This window comes from Suncus etruscus, chromosome 3, assembly GCF_024139225.1.
Source record: "Suncus etruscus isolate mSunEtr1 chromosome 3, mSunEtr1.pri.cur, whole genome shotgun sequence".
NCBI classification, from domain to species: Eukaryota; Metazoa; Chordata; class Mammalia; order Eulipotyphla; family Soricidae; genus Suncus; species Suncus etruscus.
Window position 1 is genome coordinate 18,783,573 of NC_064850.1, and position 24,490 is coordinate 18,808,062.

The 24,490-nt window shown below is 41.7% G+C and overlaps 1 protein-coding gene across 1 annotated transcript in view; it reads left to right on the forward strand.

Moving 5' to 3' along the window:
* YLPM1 (YLP motif containing 1) overlaps positions 1–20,772 on the forward strand; it is a 100,835-nt gene extending 80,063 nt beyond the window's left edge. Inside the window, exons 18-21 of the mRNA XM_049770288.1 lie at positions 2,138–2,189; positions 9,654–9,784; positions 19,881–20,061; positions 20,389–20,772. Of these exons, the coding sequence (XP_049626245.1) occupies positions 2,138–2,189; positions 9,654–9,784; positions 19,881–20,027 (330 nt within the window). The 3' untranslated portion in view covers positions 20,028–20,061; positions 20,389–20,772. The remainder of the gene's footprint in view (positions 1–2,137; positions 2,190–9,653; positions 9,785–19,880; positions 20,062–20,388) is intronic.
* The last annotated feature ends 3,718 nt before the right edge of the window (positions 20,773–24,490 follow it).

The following is a 24,490-nucleotide window of genomic DNA, read 5'->3' on the forward strand; positions in this document are numbered from 1 at the left end:
TTAATGGAATTTGAGTCTCAGTATTTTTTTTTCTTTAAATAAGGTATTTTTAACTTAAATAGGTTGCATTTCGACATAAATGATGTAGGCAGAACCATTCACTTACAGATCCACGCTGTTCTGGAACATGGCTCTTCAGTTACTTGCAGCGTGTGGACTAGAACATAATCATGTAAACAGTCTATAATGTTAGCTTTCCAAACCTTCAGCTTCCTTTGTGAAGATTTCCATTCAGGATATCGTTTATAGCATCTGACTTACTAGGGATAGGTCAAAACTTAAAACGTTTAATATAATGAAGTTTTTTAAATGAAACACTATTTACTATATTTTTATATTGGAAGCATGAGAAGGGAGCTTTAGAACTCTGTCCTGCTGGCCTCCCTCTTAATTCCAGGGAGTTTAACATTTCAGACAGTGAAGTTTAAGGAGGGACAGGTGGTTTCAGCAGGGGGAGGTATTATACTCATTCTACCTGTCTTTCTGTTATCAAACTTCTTTAAAAGGTAGAATCCAGGTCTTTTACTCTTGGGTTCTACGAGTAAAAGTTTGTAGAAAAATTTAACGAATGGGTTAAGAGTAAATCATAGGTCATTCAGGCCATTTTAATGAGTTTCTTAATAAACTTTTAAGTTGTTTCTAGTCTGTATGGATACTGGACAAAAATCCAGACTTTACTTGGTTAAGAAAATCTTGGGTTTTTTTTTTTGTTGGGGGGGGGGGGAGTCACTGATATGTTTTTTTCCTTCTCTGGTGCTTTAGTGAACCCAGAAAAAAAGACTTAGCGTTTATAAATACATTATTCTAATGATGCTTAAAGTTTCCAAGTGATTCCCATGAACTTAGACAAATTTCATCTATACTTTAAGCATCATCACTTCAGTATAGTTTTGTCTTGGTTTGATCTCAAACTGGATTTGGAAAAACTGGTGTGATTTATAATCCGACAAACTACCTACCTATTAAACTGAAACTTAGTTCTTAATTTGGCTTGAAAGTTAGAAATGTATAAACTCTAGTTACATGGAAGAATGATGATGTAGATTTAAAAAGGCTCCCATAGAAACTATTGTCCTAAAATGTTCCACCTCTTTTTCATCTTCTGTGTGTCAGTCTGATCCTTGTACTTGAATACTATCATTAGGCGAGAGAAATACTGGTTTTTTTTTTGTTTGTTTGTTTTTGTAAGGAATTGCTGACACCTTTGATCCTATTTTATAAACCCCGATATTCAAGTTCTGTATGTTAGGACAAGAGTCCAAATGAAGGAAAGGGTCAGCATGGAAATCATGGTAAATTACCTGTAACCAAACATCATATATATACATTTGCTGGGTGAATAAACTAAAAAATATTATATACTATGTAATAGGTACATAAGGAAATTTGAAGATCTTGTGGGGTTCTGAAATAAAATACCCAGTTATGTTATTAAATAAGATATAAGTTGCCTGTGGAGATCTGTAGGTTTACATGTAATAGCAAAGTGTAATTTTAAAAGTTATCAGAAAGCAGGTTCTAGTTTCCAACTAATGAAAATGAAATGCTCTGAAATTATTCAATAAAATTAGTCTCTGTAAGTTATAACTGACAAATGGTTTGAGTTATTTTAACGAAGTTGAACTTCAAAGTTTTGTTGAATGACACCAATATTTTTCCGTTTGTGTAATTAAAATTACATTGGAATGTAAAGTACTGTCTTGAAGAACACGCTGGACCTCAGGATTACTATCACTTGAGAATAGCAGTTGTATTCCGAAAGTAGCCTCGTTAGTATTACAGCTCCTCTGCTACTCTGCTATTAATATTAGCGTAGCAACTCCCATTCACTCTTACCATATTTGCTGTACAGTTACTGTTCAGACTACAAATATGTGTCTTGAGCTATGGCAGCCATAAAACACTTCTCATGATCATATTCTGAAGAGACAGCTCTGACATCTGACAGTGGAGTTGGTGAATTTGGTAATGCAACTTCCTCAAAGATATTGAGAGTGTGTTTTCCCTAACGATATATTTGTAACTAGTAAGTGGAAACCGAATCCATTCCCAGTTGTAATGCTTTTCCAGTTCAAAAGTGATATGCATGTATGTGTCTCTTTCTAACCCTTCGAGCTTCTCTCTGTGTACGATTTAGGGTTACATTCCGAAAAGCAAATGGGAGATGGACACATCTGAGGCAAAGCTAGGTGGGTATTTCCTTTTTCCTGTTTTTATATGTGATACCTGATGGTAACGGGCATAGAGCTTTTCTTCCATAAGAAGAATAACTTCCCAAAATTTCTGCTGTATCCAAAATTTTTGGCTACCATACATCCTCCATACCATCTTGTCAGTTCACAGCTTAATTAGTTATGTCTTCTGATAGGATGAAAGGAATTGTATTTTAAGACCACTGCGTTCAATACCATTTAAAGTTTTTAGAGGAAACCAATTTGCGATAAATTTAGTAATAAAATACTATAGCTTCTAAAGGCCATTCTTTTATATTTATTTAACCAGAAAGGTTGGTGCCAGTGAGATTTCTGCATTATAATAAAAAATTAATATTTATGTATAATTAGCACATAGCTAAATATAATTAATACATAGTTAAACCTGATTACAAATACTTCTTTGAGTTATAAGTAGTACTGATTTAAGAATTCATTAAAAAGCAGGTTCTTATAATAAATTAGTTTGGGGTAAGGAGGAGATAAGTCCTTAATATTTTTGAGAACATTAAGTAAGAACGTGCTTTATGTGATTTCATTTACATTTCTTTCAACTTGTCTTTCATGCCAGATTGCAAGGTAAAGTCATTGAAATGATTGCTTAAATCAGTGTTTCTTGAAGTGGGTGCTACAACCACCACCCTTACCCATGGGCCATTGGAAGGATCAATCTGTTGGGGGGCAGTTGTAATCTTGGTTATGATTAGGGACACTTCTTATTTGTACTTTTGAGGAGATAGATTCCCAGGAAGTACTGAGAACATTTTATTTTTTCCTGAAAAGGGGCAATAGGCCAGTTAAGTTTGGAACCCTCTGGTATAAATTAAAATTGGGGTTGTTCAGTGCGCAGTATCTTAAAACAAAGACATATCTAATGTTTTTTTTTCTTTATATTTCATGGTAGTACTGTAAAACTTACCTCCCACCCCCCAGGTATTTTGATCAGTTAAAAACATTTAACATTTGGGGCCGGAGAGATAGCATGGAGGTAAGGCGTTTGCCTTTCATGCAGGAGGTCATCGGTTCGAATCCCGGCGCCCCATATGGTCCCCTGTGCCTGCCAGGAGCAATTTCTGAGCCTGGAGCCAGGAATAACCCCTGAGCACTGCCAGGTGTGACCCAAAAACCAAAACAAAAAAAAAACATTTAACATTTAAAAAAAAAACATTTAACAAGGGGACGGAGAGATAGCATGGAGGAAAGGCGTTTGCCTTTCATGCAGAAGGCCGGTAGTTCGAACCCCAGCATCCCATATGGTCCCTTGAGCCTGCCAGGAGCGATTTCTGAGCGTAGAGCCAGGAGGAACCTCTGAGCGCTGCTGGGTGTGATCCAAAAACCAAAAAAAAAAAAAAAAAAAAAAGCATGTTAATTATGATGTATTATAGAAATAGAAGGAAATGTATGAACATTTGGGATAGAACTGACTTTACTAATGTATAAGCTATAATGTTAGTTTCTGCGTTTCTCTTACTAGTATTCTGTTACTCCAAAATTGAAATAAACATCTGAAAATCTTAAATTCATAAAAACAAACATGAGTCACTTAGCAGCTTTACTGTCTGGAACGCATTATTTGTGCGTTTTTGACATGGGGTGGGGTACATTTTATGTAAACATAAGGCTTATGCCTTTTGTTTTTGTTTTGCTCAGCTGATTGTGTTAGCAATTGATGTTGATCAGGTCTTGTATTGAAGATATAGTTGTGGGGCCGGTGAGGTGGCGCTAGAGGTAAGGTGTCTGCCTTGCAAGCGCTAGCCAAGGAAGGACCGTGGTTCGATCTCCTGGTGTCCCATATGGTCCCTCCAAGCCAGGGGCAATTTCTGAGCACTTAGCCAGGAGTAACCCCTGAGCATCAAACGGGTGTGGCCCAAAAAACCAAAAAAAAAAAAAAAAAAAAAAACCCACATATAGTTGCAGGGCTGGAAAGATAACATGGAGGTAGGGTGTTTGCCTTGCATGCAGAAGGACAGTGGCTCAAATCCTGGCATTCCATATGGCCCCCTGAGCCTGTCTGGAGTAATTTCTGAATATAGAGCCAGGAGTAACCTCTGCGTGCAGCTGGCTGTGACCCAAAAACCAAAAAAAAAAGAAAAAGAAAGAAAGAAAAGATGTAGTTGCATAAATTGTTGTGTTACTGTAGCATTGGTTGGATGTTTTTTTTAATTTTTTTTGGTTTTTGGGCCAAACCCGGTGACGCTCAGGGGTTACTCCTGGCTATGAGCTCAGAAGTCGCTCCTGGCTTGGGGGACCATATGGGACGCCAGAGGATCGAACCGCGGTCCGTCCTAGGCTAGCACAGGCAAGGCAGGCACCTTACCTCTAGCGCCACCGCCTGGCCCCTGGTTGGATGTTTTTTAGAAATTTTTTCTAGTGTATGTCATATAAAAATTCTGCCTGTATTGTGTTTATTGGCATATTCGCATATTCTTCCACTAATCTTTCTTTTGTGGGAAATAATATGAATGAAATTTGCCGTCTCTAAAGCTTTACAGCATTTCTGAGTGTCAAACATAGTAAATACATAGGAAAGTAATTGCAGATTACTTTCTCAACAGTAATGATTTACATATGCATATTTGGACATTTAGATTATCTCTGAAGTTATATACTTTTAGAAAAACCTGTAAATTTGTAATTCCTGTAATTTCCCTCTTTCATGGTTCTCTAATAGTATTTATTTTTGGTGGCAAAAAGGGACCCATAATGTAGATAAACAAGATTGGTAAAAATATAAATACTTGAAGTATATTCTCTTCTGATAATTTGTATGATATATATCTAGGATAAAATGAGTCATTCTATTTTCTTTTATAGTTTCTAAAAAGAAAATAGAATTTAGTTACTATTTTAGAAAATATAGGGCCATAGTGGTAATATGTACAATGGTTAGGGTGTTTGCCTTCCGTATGGCTGGACTGGGTTTGATCTTCAGCATACCATATGGTTCCCCAAGCACCACCAGGAGTAATTCCTGAGTACAAAGCCAGATCCCTGAACATCTCTGGGTGTGGCCTAAAAGACAAAACAAGTAAACAAAAAAGATACAAATTTTGGTATCAATTTCTGGAAAAAATTCTGACCTAGCTAACATTCATTTGCTTCTCAGAAAATGTGTTTTATACAAATTTAGTTGATTTTAAAGAAAAAAAAACTGTTAGAAAATGAACCCAGAAGGGGCAGAAGAGATAACATAGCGGTAGGACGTTTGTCTTGCAAGCAGTCGATCCAGGATGGATGGTGGTTTGAATCCTGGCATCCCATATGGTTCCCTGAGCCTGCCATGAGCGATTTCTGAGCGCAGAGCCAGGAGTAACCCTGAGCGCCGCTGGGTGTGACCCAAAAACCAAAGAAAGAAAAAAAGAAAATGAACCCAGAAGTGGATTTGCTAAGTAAACCTTTTAATTAAAGGCACTGAATATCTAGTAATGAACCCAAGAAAGTACGTTCTACATATTTGCAGCTGATTTGTTTGTTTTTAACAAGTGACATTGACTTACATCTTATACCACTGTGGTATCTTGAGAGCCAATCCAGCTGTGGAAGGAGGAAGGGAAATCGAGGGTGAGATTTCCTAAAAGTGCTTATTACTTTGAAGTTGGTCCATGAAGCCAACTGTGAAGAAAATTCTTCTCTAAAACATAAATATTCCCCTCAAAACTCACTGATCGAAGCTGAAGTGATATACAGTGATAGGGTGTTTGCCTTGCATGTGGCTGACCTGGGATGGATTCAAGTTCATCTCAGCATCCCATATGGTCCCCTGAGCCTGCCAGGAGCAGTTCCTGAGCACAGAGCCAGGAATAACCTCTGAGCACGGCTGGGTGTGGCAATACAAATTTTTTTTTACTTATTTATATTGCTTTCATTACATATTTGATTTGATTACTAGATACAGTGTTTGTGTTTTTGTTTTTAGGCCACATCTGGTGACACTCCTGGCTATGCGCTCAGAAATTGCTCCTGGCTTGGGGGGGGGCATATGGGGTGCCTAGGGATCGAACCACGGTCCCTGCTAGGCTAGCGCGTGCAAAGGCAGACACCTTACTGCTTGCACCACCGCTTCAGCCCCTAGATACAGTTTTGTTAATACCCTATTGGCGTTCTTAAATTGAGAACACTCTTGGTAACATGGTGATGCAAGGTTGGAAACAAGTTAGGTTTTAGCACATTCACACATTCAAATCCAAAAATTTGAATTTTTTGTTTGTTTGGTTTTGGATCACACGTGGCTTTGCTCAGTGCTTATCCTGGTTCTGATCTAAGGAATCAGTCCTGGTAAGGCTTGGGGAACTACACAGGGGCCTGGAATTAACCAGGTTGCCCGCTGTACTGTCTGTTGCTCTAGCCCCAGAAAAACTGAATTCGTAACTCAGGAAATTTGATATACATACAGATGAGTCAACCAGTGAGGAAATACATAGTTTTTCAAAGCTACAGTCTTTCATTACAGATTCTTAATCTTGGTTCGTTACTACAGTTCAACTCATGTCTAAGTTGTAAATTGCAAGTGACACATAAGATAAAAAACATTCAGAACCAGCCTGAGCTGTAACCTGGTTTTGGGGTGATCTGAAGTTGTTGAAACTCCTTCAGATCATCCTCGCCAGCTCCTTTTCTGATTCCAGGGTTGTCATTATGTGCCATATCAGATGCTGGTATTCAGTATCGAAGTTATTTAAGTTCCAGTGCTAGGAGTTTGATTTTTTCAAACTGAGAAACTAAAATAATGTTCAAGAGTTGACTGTAATCATTATAATTTGAGTGTCTATTATCCACATACTTCTGCTTTTTTTTTTTTTTATCTCAGTGTCATTTAATCTACTTAGGAATGACTATGTATTGGTATGCTACATGTTGGAGTGCTTCTTCTCTTTACATATGGAAGGCAGTTATTATTTGTATAGGCACTTAGTCTTTGTATGGTCACCATAAATTTTCAGAAATGTCACTTACTGTTTAGAAAGTAGCTATGTATCAAACTTTTTGTTGTGCTGTAATATAAACTGTTTTGAAAAGGTGGCAAAATTCTATGACCTGCCATGCTGGTGTTTGTCTATTTGGTACTGGGGATCTAATCCAAGCATATTAGGAATGTGCTCTATGGCCAAGCCATATCCTCAACTCCCAAGTTGGCTATTCAGATCTCCATCTTAAAGTTTTCATCTTTCGAAATGCAAATCTTGGGCTATCATGAATGAGCACTTTGGCCACCTGTTGTCTTCTGCAATTGCCACTCTAGATTCTTCTACCTTACAGTGTACATTTGTGTGTGTAGGTTTCTGGGAACCTATGTGGATTAGTTGTGTACCGTTCCGCAGTCCCAAGAAAGAAACTTTAAGCATGTTATGCACAGTAACATTTCAAATTAAGCATTTAACATTAACATTAAGCATTTAAAATTAAACGAAGGGTTCAGACTAGAAACAGATGCTCTTCTGAATGTCCATGTTGTAAATAAGGGACTTTCTGGCCTAGAATTTCCATCACATATCCAGTGTGTAGGGAAAAGTTCTTTCCTGTCTCACACTGCCCTTCTCATTGCTGCCTGACCATGCTCTATTCATGGAATGGAACTAATGCAGTTTTTTTTTTCCCATTGAACTATGTTTATGTCCAAGTTGATGTGATTAAGTTGAAAATCCTTAGAGGTTATTAATATAGTAACCATGTTGGAGCTTCCTACTCTATGGTAAGACAATATACCACTGAACAAAGTTACAGTTTTATTGTTGGTGAGGCTTTTTTGGTATTCTAATTGCTGTGTCCCTGTGCAATCAGCTTCTTAAGGAATCACTTCTTTCAGGTCTTGTGTATAGGCCGTCATATTCATCTACGTAGAGCCATTTGGAATTACATGTGATTTACAGAGGTGGTTAGGAGACCAGTGTTTCTGTTGTTCACATCAGTGTTAAAAGTCAAGTGATATGATAGTTGTCTTGAGTTTTATAAAGTGTTACTAGTTTGTCTTGAATAATTTTTCTTGATAACTTTTTTTGAGGGACCAGATTTAGGAAATAAAGGCTTATATATGAATGCAAAGCATTACTGCTTGCTGAAGCCTGTATGGTATGGTGTGGTTAGTTGTGTATGAAACTTGTACATTTATATCTCTCTCCTCCTTGGCCACTGCTTTCATTGTACTTTTCTTTTCATATCAAGTTTTTTCCAACTGTTGTGGAATCATTTTATTGGTGTCTAAAGATCTTGATTATATGTGCTCTGCACCCTTTATGGAGTTCTATGAAGTATGGTTATTGTATTCTTAAATTTTTAAGTTTTTATTGATCTCTAATAATTGTTTTGATAACTACTAATGGTCCATAAGGTTAGTGCTGTAAAGTAGCTTAAACTATTTATATATAACTCATAACATACTGCATATCAAATTTACAATCAGTATTTGTCAATTAAAATGATTATATGGGGCCGGAGAGATAGCACAGCGGTAAGGTGTTTGCCTTGCATGCAGAAGGACGGTTGTTCAAATCCCGGTGTCCCATATGGTCCTCCGAGCCTGCCGGGGGTGATTTCTGAGCATAGAGCCAGGAGTGGCCCCTGAGAGCTGCCGGGTGTGACCGAACCCCCCCCCCAAAAAAAAAAAAAGATTATACATTTTCCTTGTGTGTTCTTGAAGTCTCTGAGATGCTTATATCATAATTCTGAATCAGTGATCCCCGCTCATTTAATTCACAGCTTTGTCCCATTGGGTTGAGGAGTCAGAAGGAACATTCTGATCTGGTCTTTTTGGCTGACTAGCCTCAGCCACAGAATGATCAGCAGCGTTTTATCGTATAATCAAAGCTATTTGTAGAATCAGCTTACTTTCAAACAATACTATATTGACACCATGGCAGCCATTTGTGTTAGTGAAGCCACAGTCGAGCATGAACCTCTTGTGGTATGTGTCAGTGTCAGTATGTTGAAATTAAGGTGAGTTCTCTCACCATGGTCAGAATTCCAAGAAACTCTTTCTAAAATCCTTTTAAACATTAACTTTGCTTGACACGACCTGCTTTTCCAATGACGTATTACATATATTTGCCAATCAAATGAGTGTTGTTAACATAGTGTTCAGGAGAAAAAAAGAGTAGAATAAATCGTGTTTAGAAAAAAAAAACAACTTTGCCTTTTTCTTTAGATCATGAAAACTGATGTGTCATTATATGGGTGGCTGTGGGTCAGAAAGAGAGGGCCCAGCTTTGTTTCTTAAACTAGTGTAGGGAGGTAATGGCTACATGTTTGGATACCAAGTAAACATGGAACTTACATAGAACTTGATATGATCTCAGCTGTGAAGAGTGTTTGGATCTACAAGTGCCTCTGCTTTCATAAATGTGGATGTGCCCCTCTTGACAGTGCTCCAGCCTCTTTCCCCTTGTTTGTATGCTGTGTGCGAACTCAGATTCATTTTAATGCTGTGGCTCTGTGTTTGTCCCACAGACAAATTGGATGGCTTGAGAACTGGCACTAAAAGGAAACGTGACTGGGAGGCGATCGCCAGCAGAATGGAGGATTATCTTCAGCTCCCTGATGACTATGATACTCGTGCTTCTGAGCCTGGGAAGAAGAGGGTAAGAAAGAGACTTTTCCAGTAACTGTCAAGAGGTGAAGGGGCCATTTAAGTATTTTGTTTTAGAAAGTTAGATGCAGACAAGCAAGACTTCTGTTTATTCATACAATTAGACATGGGGGAAAAAAAGTCTACTGTCAATGAGTTGAAAATAGCTACTCGTACTGTTTTGTTAAGATGCGAAAAAGAAGGGCTGAAAAGGTAGCATGGCTGAGGGCATTTGCCTTGCACATGGTCTACCTAGGATGGACCTGGGTTTGGTCCCTGGCATCCCATATGTTTGTTCCCTGAGCCAGGAGCGATTTTTGAGTGCATAGCCAGGAGTAACCCCTGAGTGTCACCGGGTGTGTTCCAAAAACCAAAAAGAAAAGAAAAAAAGACAGGTGCAGAATAGTTGTTAAAGAGAATCTTGAGATTTATTTTTCTGTTATGATTACTGTTTGATTCAGGGGCCAGGGAATAGAATCTGGGTTGGCCACTTACAAGGCACACACCTTACCTGCAGCATTATTGCTCTGGCCCCAGAGAAACTGAGATTTCTTTTTCTTTTTTTTTGGTTTTTGGGCCACACCCGGTGACACTCAGGGGTTACTCCTGGCTATGCGCTCAGAAGTCACTCCTGGCTTGGGGGACCATATGGGATGCCGGGGGATCGAACCGCAGTCCTTCCTAGGCTAGCACTCTCAAGGCAGACACTTTACCTCTAGCGCCACCATGCCGGCCCCAAACTTAATGATAAGATGGACCAGAGAGATAGCACAGTGGTAGGCATTTGCGTTAAGGTGTTTGCCTTTTACACAGCCAACCCAGGACGAACAGTGGTGTGGTTCGAATCCCGGCATTCCATATGGTCCCCTGAGTCTGCCAGAAGCGATTTGTGAGCACTTGCCAGGAGTGACCCCTGAATGTCATCAGGTGTGACCCAAAAACCAAAAAAAAAAAAAAAAACATTTAAGAGGTGAACATTAATCACCACCCAAGCCTGTGTGTTCTCTCTTAATATCTCTCTCTCCACTGCCCCCACCCTTTTCTCTTCCCTTTCACATTTCTGTAAGCAATTTACTTTTTTTTTTTTTTTTTTTTTTGGTTTTTGGTTTTTGGGCCACACCCGGCGGTGCTCAGGGGTTACTCCTGGCTGTCTGCTCAGAAATAGCTCCTGGAAGGCACGGGGGACCATATGGGACACTGGGATTCGAACCAACCACCTTTGGTCCTGGATCGGCTGCTTGCAAGGCAAACACCGTTGTGCTCTCTCTCCAGGCCCAGCAATTTACTTTTAATAAAACTATTTTATTGGACATGGAAAGATAGTACTGTAGATAAGGCACTTGCTTTGCCATCCTGGGTTTGATCCCCTACACCCATATGGTTCCCTTAATCCCTACCAGGAGTGATCCTTGAGCATAAAAACCAGGAGTAAGTGCTGAACACAACCATGTGTGGCCCAAAACCAAACCAAACACAAAAAGAAAAGAATTTTACTTCTAGGAAAGAAAGGAGGGCAGGGCCAGGAGATAGCACAGTGGGTAAGGCATTTGCTTTGCACGTGGCCGACTTAAGTTCGATCCCCAACATCCATATTGTTCCCCAAGATTTCCAGGAATAATTTTTGAGTAAAGAGCCGGGTGTTAATCCCTGATCACTGGTGGGTGTGGACCAAGACCAAAAATTTAGAAAAAAGGTAAGGAGGGACAAATTGTTAGACAAATTGCAATTCCAAAGAATTAATTTGGAAACAGGAATAGCCATTGAATTTGGCAACTCAGAAGAATCACTGGTGATTGATCAGCAGTCAAGTTTTTAATTCATTTGAATGACAGAAGTCAGTCAGTATTGATCAGATCAAAGGAGTTGGAAAGTACCAAATTGCAAAAATGGACATCTTTTTGTTTTGGGGGTGTGTGTATATGCTTTTATTTTGGGGCCACACCTAGTAGTGGCTTTGCGCTCAGGAATTACTTCTGGCAGGTTTGGGAGATCATATGGGATGGCAGGAATTGAACTCAGGTCCGTCCCCGGTAGGCCTCATACAAGGCAAATGCCCTACTTCTGTGCTATCTCTCCAGCTCCTGTCTTAAAGAAAATTTTTTACAACAGAATAAAATTGGGACAGCAAGATGCTCAGTAGGCGGGAGAGCTTTGCGTACAGGAAGTAAATTCTGCCTCCAATACCACATCCCCTAAATGCTGCTTGGTGTGATCAAAACAAAACAAAACAGATTATTAAAGCACAAGAACTTACATATATATACTGTCTGCATAAACCTCTTGCAGCCTACATTTTTCTTGGCATTTTTAAAGTTTGTATACCATTTATTCTGTTTAAATGGATGCCCTGTGTGTTTGTTTATTTTACAAGCAGAACTTTATCCAGTTCCTAACTGAAGGATGCTTGTTCTATTTTACCAGTATTGCTGATATAAATAGTATGGTGAAGATTGAGATAAGTCTTGGCATTTCTTTGGAAGTTTGTCTTTAGGGCAGGGGTCTCAAACGTGAGCCGCAGTGGCCCTGCCCTAGAGGAATCTTTTTTTGTTTTGTTTTGTTTTAGTTGTTTGGGTCACATCCCCCAATGTTCAAGGCTTACTACTGACTTTGCACTCAAGGATCACCCCGACTTTGTCTCCTGCGGCCCACAGGTAAATTGAGTTTGAGACCCCTGCTTTTTTTTTTTTTTTTTTTTTTTTTTTTTTTGGTTTTTGGGCCACACCCTGTGAGGCTCAGGGGTTACTCCTGGCTATGCGCTCAGAAGTTGCTCCTGGCTTCTTGGGGGACCATATGGGACGCCGGGGGATCGAACCGCGGTCCGTCCTAGGTTAGCGCAGGCAAGGCAGGCACCTTACCTCCAGCGCCACCGCCCGGCCCCCGAGACCCCTGCTTTAGGGTTAATTTTTAGCACTGAAGCTGTAAAGTTACAGAGTATAGCTTGTCATGTTAGCAGATTTGAGCTTTTTGTTTTTATCTTTGAACCACACCCACATTGCTTGGTGACTACTTCTAGCTCTTTGTGTGGGGATCATGCAGAGCAGTGGTTAGGGAAAGATGCCATGCCAGATATGGAACTTGGGCCTCTTTCACTCTTCCATGAAGCTAGTTGAGCTCTCTGGCCCTACTATGAAATGGGCAAAGATGTTTGAGCCACCCCCTGATGTGTTTGGAGCTTACTCTTAACTCGTTTGGGGACCACTCTTGACCCTATTCAGGGGAACACATGCAGTGCCAGCAAACAAAGCAGGGTTGGTCATGTGCAAGGCATGCAAGGCAAATGTGCCCATTATAAGAGTCTTCCCCCCCCAAACTGCACCTATTCATTAACCAATCCACCATATAAATGCCCTTTTTTTTGGTTTTTGGTTTTTGGGCCATACCCGGCAGTGCTCAGGGGTACTCCTGGCTGGCTGCTCAGAAATAGCTCCTGGCAGGCACGGGGGACCATATGGGACACCGGGATTCGAACCAACCACCTTTGGTCCTGGATTGGCTGCTTGCAAGGCAAACACCACTGTGCTATCTCTCTGGGCCCGTAAATCCGTAAATGCCTTTTTTCACTACACCAACAATACTATCATCAAACTTTTAAAATTTTGACAGCCTGGTGAGGGGGGGCAAAAGTGCCATCTTACTTGTTTATCTTGAGAATAAGGTTATTTGGGGCTGGAAAGATAGCATGGAAGTGGGGCTTTTGCCTTGCATGCAGAAGGACAGTGGTTCAAATCCTGGCATCCCATATGGTCCCCCGGGCCTGCCAGGAGCGATTTCTGTGCGTAGAGCCAGGAGTAACCCCTGAGCGCTGCCGGGTGTGACCCAAAAAAAACTAACTAAATAAATAAATATAAATAAAAAGAGGGGCCAGAGAGGTAGCACAGTTGTGGGTGTTTGTCTTGCAAGCAGCCAGTCCAGGAAAGATGGTGGTTCGAATCCCAGAATCCCATACAGTCACCCGTGCCTGCCAAGAGTAACCCATGAGCGCTGCTGGTTATGATCCAATAAAATAAAATAAAAAGAAGTATTACAGTGGCGTTTGCCTTGCAAGCAGCCGATCCAGGACCAAAGGTGGTTGGTTCGAATCCCGGTGTCCCATATGGTCCCCCGTGCCTGCCAGGAGCTATTTCTGAGCAGACAGCCAGGAGTAACCCCTGAGCACCGCCGGGTGTGGCCCAAAAACAACAACAACAAAAAAGAAGTATTACGGGGCCGGAGAGATAGCACAGCAGCATTTGCCTTGCAAGCAGCAGATCCAGGACCTAATGTGGTTGGTTTGAATCCCAGTGTCCCATGTGGTCCCCCATGCCTGCCAGGAGTTATTTCTGAGCAGATAGCCAGGAGTAACCCCTGAGCACCAACAGTTGTGGCCCAAAAAAACAAAAAACAAACGAACAGACAAAAGTATTAACTGACTGCTTCACTCTTCCTTGTGAGTTATTTTGGTGTAGCTTTTGTAACAATGAATCTTGAATGAAAATATCTTTGTTGGTTTGTTTATGGTTTGGGGGTCATACCTGGCAACTCGGGTTGCTCCAAGCCCTGCGCTTAGAAATCAATCCTTAGAAACAATTGGCACTACAGACAATGAATTGGATTGAATAAACTAGTTTGCCTGGAGCCTAGAGTTGGTCTTATGCCAGGAAACCTCAGGGGTAGGGTCTCCTTGTATATAAACCAAGGCTTTTCCTTTTCATGTCCCCCATATTTTGGTGGGCCTATGCAAACAATATTTGCCACTCTAGCACCGTTTCTACTGTGCTCTTTTGACTAACCCTTAAAAATAAAACTCTTAAACTTTTGATGTTAACTTAAACTAATATGCATATGCATGAAAATATAAAAAAAATACGATGCCTTCAATGTTTAAGGAGTCACATAAATCTCATGGCTTTAGTCTGCTTTGTGTACTGCTAAGAAATGTACTACAATGTGGGGGTTTGTGGACAAAGTAATTGTACCTGGGTTCTGCCTTATTTTTCTTAATGTTCTTTGACTGTAAGTTCAATATTTAGGCGTCATCAAGGGGATTTCTTCTGAGAACTCTGTTTATGGGCAATTGTCCTTCCACTGTAACTTTACCTTGTCTTCTTTGCATCATTGTTCTCATAATTAAAAATAAAAAATTAATTAAAAAATAAAAAAAAAAAGAAATCAATCCTTAGAAACAAACAAAAAAGAAAGAAATCAATCCTGCCAGGCTCGGGGGACCAATGAGATGCTGGGGATTCGGCCTGGGTCAGCTGCATGCAAGGCAAACACTCTACCTGCTGTGCTATTGCCCTGGCCCACAAAAAATGCCTTTCGTTTTAATCAGATGGCCATTCCTCTTTTCAGTAAGGAATTTTTGAACCTATTTAACTTAGTTGAGCAGGCAAAGATAATTGACCTGGCCACATATTAGTTCTTCATAGTGACTATTCTTTAACTTTATTTTATATTAAACCTTTGTTTTTTGGTTTGGGGGCCACACCCAGTGACGCTCAGCGGTTACTCCTAGCTATGCACTCAGAAATCGCTCCTGGGGTACCATATGGGACACCGGGGGGGGGGGGGGTGTCGAACTGCGGTCCATCCTAGGTAAGCCACTTGCAAGGCAAACACCTTACCACTGTGCCACCACTCTGGCCCCTCAGATAGTTTTTTAACTCAAACCACTCACCAAAATCAACATCAGAGCTCAAAGAAGAAATGCAAAGTGCATTATTTATTCCTGGGTCTCTTGATTTCGAATCAGCTTTTTACAGATACTAGGAGAGTTGAACTAAGTCACTGATTCAAATTTACTGTGATCTTGTTGCCTTTTCATCCTTGGATACCACAGTCTCTTGAATCACCTTTTTATTCTTTTTTTCTTTTTATTTTGTCAGTTGTTTTGTTTGGCTTTTGGTTCACATTAGCAGTGCTCAGGACTTGTTCTTTTTTTTTTCTTTTTTTGGTTTTTCGGGCCACACCCGTTTGATGCTCAGGCATCATGGCTATGTGCTCAGAAATTGCCCCTGGCTTGGGGGGACCATATGGGACGCCGGGGGATCTAACCATGGTCCTTTCCTTGGCTAGCGCTTGCAAGGCAGACACCTTACCTCTAGCGCCACCTCGCCGGCCCCAGGACTTATTCTTGTCTCTAAGCTCAGGGGTCACTTACAACAGTGCTCAAGAATGTTCAGGAGACTGGAGACTGTATGTAGTGCCAGGGGTTGAACTGGGTTGGCTGCATGCAAGGCAAGTGCAATAACACCTTACTGTTTCCAGTTCCTAGATCATCTTTCATTTCCTGAATAGTAATTTTTTGCCTTCCCTTGATCCCAAGGGGGGGCTCTAGGGGACATAAATAAATCAGCAGTAGTGGACAGAATGTCCAGCAATGTCTGTATACAGATCCCTAATATGACTGTGGCCTGAAATCTACATTATTGTTTTTCTGTTTTGTTTTGATTTTGTTTTTTGGGCCATATCCTTGGTGCTCAGAGGTTACTCCTGGCTCTGCACTCAGAAATTGCCCCTGGCAAGTACTGAGGACCATATGGAATGCCGGGAATCAAACCTGGGTCTGTCCCAGGTCAGCTAGGTGCAAGGCAAACGCCCTAACACTGTTCTACTGCTCTGGCCAACATTATTACATTTGGGGGGGGGGGGTCACACCCAGCAGCACTCAGGGGTCACTCCTGATTCTATGCTAAGAAGTTGCTCCTGGTAGGCTCTGGAGGGGACGGGGGACGGGGGGAACCTTATGAGATGCTGGGATTTGAACCACTGTCCTTCTGCATTCAAGGCAAACACCTTACTTCCATGCTATCTCTCCAGCTCTACATTATAACATTTTTAACTGAGTCCCATGAAATATATTGAGCTATGTTTTTTTTTTAATGTACATTAAAAAATCTCCTTTTAGGGGCTAGCTAGAGCCATAGCACAGCGAGTAGAACGTTTGCCTTGCACACGGCCAACCCAGGTTTGATCCCCTGCATCCCATATAGTCCCCCGAGCCTGCCAGAATTGATTTCTGAGTGCAGAGCCAGGAGTAACTAACCCCCTGAACACTGCCAAGTGTGGCCCAAAACCCAAAAAAATAAAAAGAGAAATCGCCTTTTAGGGATTAGATATTTTCCATTTTTTTTTCCATAGCTCTTACTATCTTTTTTTTTAGCTCTTACTATCTTACCCTTAGCTATGGTCTACTAAGTATCTTTTTCCCCTGCTGCTTGGAAAAGACATGTCATTTTACTAGCAGCTTTGTAAATGGTAATGAAGTATCATTGGTGTCCATGTACCTCTAAAAGCAATAATGTGAGCTTGAATGGTAGGTTTCATCTTGGGCATTCCATATGGTCGTGGGTACTTGCCAGGAGTGATTTTAAGTGTATAGCCATGAGGAATGCCTGAGCTCTTCCAGTTGTGTCCCCAAAACAACAAAGGCAACAATGTATTTTTAGTAATAGTGTAAAGCGCATAGAATTTGCATGATTGGGCCGGGCGGTGGCGCTCGAGGTAAGGTGCCTGCCTTACCTGCGCTAGCCTAGGAGACGGACCGCGGTTCGATCCCCCGGCGTCCCATATGGTCCCCCAAGCCAGGAGCGACTTCTGAGCGCATAGCCAGGAGTAACCCCTGAGCGTCACCGGGTGTGGCCCAAAAACCAAAAAAAAAAAAAAAAAAAAAGAATTTGCATGATTGTTTCCCTTTTACTTGTCCTGGATAAGTCACAAATCATAGTTATGTTCTCTGAAGACTCTCAGACTATATTCATGGTTTTATAGTTTTAATGTTTTTGGACTGTGATATACTGCATTTATTTTTAAAAAATTGTCATGTAAGATTCTTTTTAATAAATCAATTTTAGGGCCCGGATCAATAGCACAGCAGGTAGGGTGTTTGATTTGCATGCTGCTGACCCAGATTCAGTTCCTGGCATCCCCTATGGTCTTCCAAGCCTGCTAGGAGAAACTTCTGAGTGCAGAGTCAGGAGTAATACCTGAGTACCATTGTGTGTGGCACAAAAACAAAAATTAAAAAAAAAAAAAAATTTTGGGGCCAGAGAGCATGGACGTAGGGTGTTTGCCTTGTATGCAGAAGGACAGTGGCTCGAATCCCGACATCCCATATGGTCCCCCGAGCCTTCCAGGAATAACCCCTGAGCGCTGCCAGGTGTGATCCAAAAACCAAAACCAGTAATTTAAAGGGGTGTTGAGTTCACTCAATCAAGCCTTGAAATTCATGCTTGGCATGTGCAAGACCTCCATCATCCTCTAAGCACTGTCAAGACTAAGCACCTATCCAGGTCAGGTAGGGCCAGGAGTGGTCTCTGGAAACCCAAGGGACCTTCCATCTGGCCCCGTCATCACCGCACTTCCACCTCACTTTCAGATCAAGAGCAAGGAAGGTGGCTCAGTGGTAGAGTGTCTGCTTTGCTTATGTGAGGTCACAAGTTCTATTCCTAGCCCTGTGTGGATCCCTGAGCACTACCAAGAGCAACCCCAAATACTCTAAAGCTGGGAATAACGTCCTGGCACTGCTAGGCGTAGCCCCAGCCAAACAGAATTCCAATCAGAATACATAGAAGATATCCTGCTCTGTATATTTGGTTTTGGTGGTAGTGTTTTAGTTTGTTTTGGTTTTTTTTGTTTTGGGGTCACACCCAGCAGCACTCAAGGGTTACTCCTGGCAGGCTCAGGGGACTATATGGGATGCCAGGAATTGAACCCAGGCCCATCTGGATCTGCCACTTGCAAGGCAAACGCCCTGCCACTGTGCTGTGCTATCTCTCTGAGCCCCATATTCTTTTTTCTTTTTTTTTTTTTTTGGTTTTTGGTTTTTGGGCCACACCCAGTGGTGCTCAGGGGTTACTCCTGGCTGTCTGCTCAGAAATAGCTCCTGGTAGGCACAGGGGACCATATGGGACACCGGGATTTGAACCAACCACCTTTGGTCCTGGATCGGCTGCTTGCAAGGCAAATGCTGCTGTGCTATCTCTCCGGGTCCACCCCATCTGAAATTCCCACCTACCCCTTCAATATTCTGGGGCCTAGGGACTATACAGCCCTAGGCTGAAAAACACTTTGCCCTTCTTCCCCCACAAAAAAGGAAGAGAAAATGGGAGCTCCTGGCTCCTGGCATAGGATAGGAATCAAACAATAGGAAGGTGGGTTGAGAGTGGGGCAACCACAAGAAAAAATCAAGGTCAGAAGGGTCATTTGAGAAACACTGCTTTAAATGATTATTGTATCAGCTTAGTAAGTATATCTCCATTTTATAAGTGGAAGCTTAGCACCTCTATAAGATAACGTTTCAAGAAAGATGTGGAGATAAAATAAAATGCAGTTCTTAAAAAGTGCAGTTCTTGTTCTAGGTGTTTATAATCTGTCAGGGAAGGCATTTATAATTGGATAATTGCTATGAACTCTGGATGTTCAAAGGCAGACGTGTTACAATTTGAAAGAAACCCTAGGGATGCAACCCTCATTAAATTGGCAAAGATACAGCAGGGGAAGATGGGTAGAATCACTCCTACCAGACAAGCTTAGGGCAGCCATTTCAGGAAGACTCATCAAGTACACGAAAAATTACGGAAATAGAAGAAGCCCGTAGTCATTTTGTGTGTATTGCTTGTACAAAATACCATAGATACTGCTCTGAGATGCTGTGGGGAAGGAGAGAGGACCACATCCAAAGGGAACTGTGCTGGGAATTTATTCTGTAGACAGGGGAAGGATTTAAAGCACTTGAGAAGTCATAGCAGTGTGTTACAAAATCAATCTCACAGGATGGACTAGAGGAAGAATGGAGATAGGAAGAAGCCTGGGCAAAGGCTAGTGCCCTACTTCTGGTAAAACATAAAGTCAGTGAACTCTTGAAAAATAGTGACAGATGAATGAAGGGATTGATACTGGGCAGGCTGAAAGCTGAGCCCTGTTCTGGAGCCATGATTGTTAGGAATAATTAGTGTTTTCTTTCAGTAACTTAAGATGTTTCCCTTTCTCCAACTCTCATGGGTTAATTTCCAATTTTTTTAAACTCTTAGTTTTAAATTCCAAATCTCCTTGTACTTTCTAGAGAGGGAAAGAGGCCATGTGTATATCTGTTTTTACCGAAACCTGGCCTAATGCTGTGTTTTTTTTAGGTCAGATGGGCAGACCTGGAAGAGAAGAAGGATGCAGATAGGAAAAGGGCCATAGGTTTTGTGGTCGGACAAACTGATTGGGAGAAGATCACAGATGAAAGTGGTCACCTGGCTGAAAAAGCCCTCAATCGAACCAAATATATATGACTTCGTTTTTGAGTGGAGTCATAGATCCTCTAAGGTAAGGGTGCACAGGCATGTAAATCACTTACTGTGTGGTTATTACAAAGGAGTTGCAATAAGGAAGACAGCATGCTTAGCTAAAAATGCCTCTCCTCCTCCTGTGTTATTTTGTTGTTCTGGAGGAGTGAGTGAGTGAGTGCCCGTTGCCAATATTTACAACACGAGGCAGTTTCCTGCAGCCTGGCTCGCTTGTTCAAATGCAGCACTGGAGAAAAGCCTGTCTGTTGTGTGGGTCTGGGAATGAACGAGGGACATGGGAGTGAGGGCTACGGAACTTTCTGCCCTCCCGTTTCCCTAGCATGACAGCCTTCTCCTTTCTTTCTAGGTGGTTCGTTTTGAGGTGATCTGAAGCCAAGACCTCACGGAGCATCGTGTGTCACCTTACTTCCTCGTTTCAGTTTTTACTTGGTTTCTACTGCTTTAGTTTTTTAAAGTTCTCCTGTGTCCCCAAGAGGTATTAAGCTCTTGCTGTGCCCAAGCAAGACATAATTTTTTTAAAGAACTATTTTGGGGAGGGAGGGAGGTATAGCTTAACTGCTGAAGCCAGGTGGGGCTCTGCTGGAAGGTTCCAGCAGAACTCAAACCGCAGTGTACAGTGTCACAGACGATCTCTATCATTATTGCTTTGTGGCTGTTTCTGTTTTTTACTGTATGTAACTGGTAGCTGATTGTACTAGGATTAAAAACAATAAACTTTCACGATAAAGCCGATGAGATTCATGGGCTCTATACAGCACGAACCCCTTTCTGTTTTCTTAATTTCATTTTCATGATACGCTTTTTCGGTATGGTGTGTTCTGATTACACACGAGGTGAACATTCCAGAGCGCTTTCCCATTGAATAGTACACAACTTAATAATTTCATAACAACTGGTAGATAAAATAATACTTAAAGCACCGATCTTTTATTTCATAGCTTATTTCTTTCTCTATCCATGTTTTTGAAGACGTGTAGAAAAATGATTATTTTAAATGTTGGTTGGTTCCATGGTATGTCTTTCATAACCTGTTTTTTTTCTTCATTTTATCCTCCATTTTTTCCTTTTTAAATTTTGATTTGTTTTTTTCTTCTTTTCTTCCCCTTTGTTTCTTTGTTTGTTTTTTGGGTCACACCCGGCAGTGCTCAGGGGTTACTCCTGGCTCTCTGCTCAGAAATAGCTCCTGGCAGGCACGGGGGACCATATGGGACACCGGGATTCGAACCAATCGCCTTTGGTCCTGGATCGGCTGCTTGCAAGGCAAACGCCGCTGTGCTATCTCTCCGGGCCCCCCCTTTCCATTTTCACCCTTTACTACATTATATTTTGATATTCCCCTGCTGTGGCTTTCATTCCTGGAGGACAGAACAGACGGACTCTCTGGAACTTGGGAATTTTCTACCTTAACATTGAATTTTTGAATTGCTGGTTTTTCTCTTTTCAATGATAGTTTCAGTGAGGGTGTACAGAGATGCAGAGCACTCCAGCATGCAGCCATAAAGCTTGCCAGGTTTTCAGCTCTTGCTAGAATGCTCATTACCGGAAAGTGGAGCCTTGTATAATTTCCTTCCTTGTGGACAGTAACAGGTGAACCTAGAAATGTAACGGAGCTAAGACTCAAATTTGCCTTTTTTTTTTTTTAAGTCAAAAACAAACAAAAAAAAAAAAACAGAAAGGAGAAGCACAACAAGTAGAGCGCTTGCCTTGCATGTGGCTAACCTGGGTTTGATCCTGAATCTCAAGTGCTTGGTCCCCCAAGCACTGCCAGGAATGATTCCTGGGTGCAGAAGCAGGAGTAACCCCTTAGCACAGTAACCCCTGCACACAAAATAAATAAATATATAAAAACAGAAAAGAACTTTTTTTCAGTCCTTTTCATTCTCTCCAGAAGTAAAGTTATTTTCTAGCATTAGAGGAGCACCATCATCTGCAGATACTATTTCTACTTTGTAAGCCAGCTCAGCAAGTTGTATAATTTCTCACAATAGATATTAAATATTTTAGGGGCCAGAGTGGTGGTGCAAGTGGTAGGACATCTGCCTTGCACACTTCTGTTCGATTTCTGAGTGCAGAGCCAGGAGTGACCCCTGAGCGCCACCGGGTGTGGCCCAAAACCCAAAAAGAAATAAAGACTTAAATATTTTAAAGAGTTCACTTGGGGCCGGGCGGTGGCGCTAAAGGTAAGGTGCCTGCCTTGCCTGCGCTAGCCTTGGACGGACCGCGGTTCGATCCCCCGGTGTCCCATATGGTCCCCCAAGCCAGGAGCAACTTCTGAGCACATAACCAGGAGTAACCCCTGAGCATTACCGGGTGTGGCCCAAAAATCAAAAAAAAAAAAAAAAAAGTTCACTTTATGATTACAGACAAACTGACTTTTAGTTTTATCACCTACTTTAAATACTGTGTGAACAGAGTTTTCACATATTTGTTAGCATTCAAATAATATCACTTTGGATTTAGGAACTTGAAAGTATAGTTACTGACGAGTCTAATAGGGAATCTTTACAATGTTATGTACTTTTTAATCTTCCTGAAATTCTGAGTGTTTAAACAGAAGAGGCTTTAAGTTTGCTAACAAGTCACTATTGAATATGTAATCTGGTGTGTTTAAATTTTGATATTTTGATACATTTCAACTGTCATTACTTAGTAATGTCTTAATATTAAGTTTATGAAGTAGTATTAGTATTAGTGTCTTAATTACTAAGTATTGAGTACTTCATAATCTACTTTATCTGCCTTTCTGCCTGCATTACCTTTCTATGTAATCTTTCTCAAGGTGCCTTTACTTGAGTGATGATACGTCACAAACTAGCTAATGCAATTTTTGTTTGTGTAACAGTCCACTCACTGTTTCTGTGAATCACCATATGTCATCAGAAACCAGGCTTCCAGAATGTGTTTTCTAACTAAGAAAACAAGCCATATTTATTGTTAATGAGGCTGGCTTTCTGCATTTGTCTTAACCTTTTTATGTTCTGACTTGACAGTGTTCAGAAAGCCAGTGAGATAAGCTGCAAACCACCCATGAATTTCTGCCCGTCTGTCACCTTTTGCCTTGCAGCCAAGATTTGTGTGTATGAGCTTATATGCCAAGGAGTACTGAATGAGCAAAGTCAGAAATGATTGCCAATTTTTAAGACACACACTAATATGACCTTACGAGATGAACACAGACTGTGTTCTGCTTTAGGAAATTGGTACAACAAATAACCTTAATAAAAGAACAGAGTCCTTGGGCCTGGAGAGATAGCACAGCGGCGTTTGCCTTGCAAGCAGCCGATCCAGGACCAAAGGTGGTTGGTTCGAATCCCGGTGTCCCATATGGTCCCCTGTGCCTGCCAGGAGCTATTTCTGAGCAGACAGCCAGGAGTAACCTCTGAGCAAAGCCGGGTGTGGCCCCAAAAAAAAAAAAAAGAACAGAGTCCAGAGCTAAGCATGAGGATAGGTTTGCCTTGCATGAAGCCAATGTGGGTTTAATCCCTGGCATCCTATATGATCCTCCAAGCACCATCGAAGTGATTCTTGAGTAAAGAGCCAGGAGTAAACCCTGAGCACTGCCAAATGTAACACCCTCCCCTCCCCCCAAAAAAAGAAGAAAAAAGAAAAAGATTGGGTGCCAAAAGGCATTAATCAACTGATTAACTGATAACCTTGATCTTGTCATTCTAGTGTATATTAAGAAATTCTTTATGGGGCCGGGCGGTAGCGCTGGAGGTAAGGTGCCTGCCTTGCCTGCGCTAGCCTAGGACGGACCGCGATTCGATCCCCCTGCGTCCCATATGGTCCCCCAAGCCAGGAGTGACCTCTGAGCGCATAGCCAGGAGTAACCCCTGAGCGTCACCGGGTGTGGCCCAAAAACCAAAAAAAAAAAGAAGAAATTCTTTATTTGGGGCCGGCGAGGTGGCGCTAGAGGTAAGGTGTCTGCCTTGCAAGCGCTAGCCAAGGAAGGACCACAGTTTGATCCCCCTGCATCCCATTTGGTCCCCCCAAGCCAGGGGCGATTTCTGAGCGCTTAGCCAGGAGTAACCCCTGAGCATCAAACGGGTGTGCCCCCCCCAAAAAAAAAAGTTTTAGAGAAATTTGGCCTGGGTTTAAAAAAATTCTTTGTGGGCTAGAGCGGTGGCTCTAGAAGTAAGGCGTGTCTGCTTCGCAAGCGCTAGCCTAGGACGGACCAGGGTTTCATTCCTCCGCATCCCATACCATCCCCCCAAGTCCGGAGTGATTTCTGAGCACAGAGCCAGGAGTAACCCCTGAGCATCACCGGGTGTGGCCAAAAACCCAAAATAAAACAAAAATATCTTTGATATTTGGTGGGGGGGGTGTCACACCCAGCAGTGCTCAGGGGTTACTCCTGGCTCTATGCTCAGAAATCGCTCCTGGCAGGCGGGGGCGGGGTGGGGGGGGACGACGACACCATATGGGATGTCAGGATTCAAACTACCGTC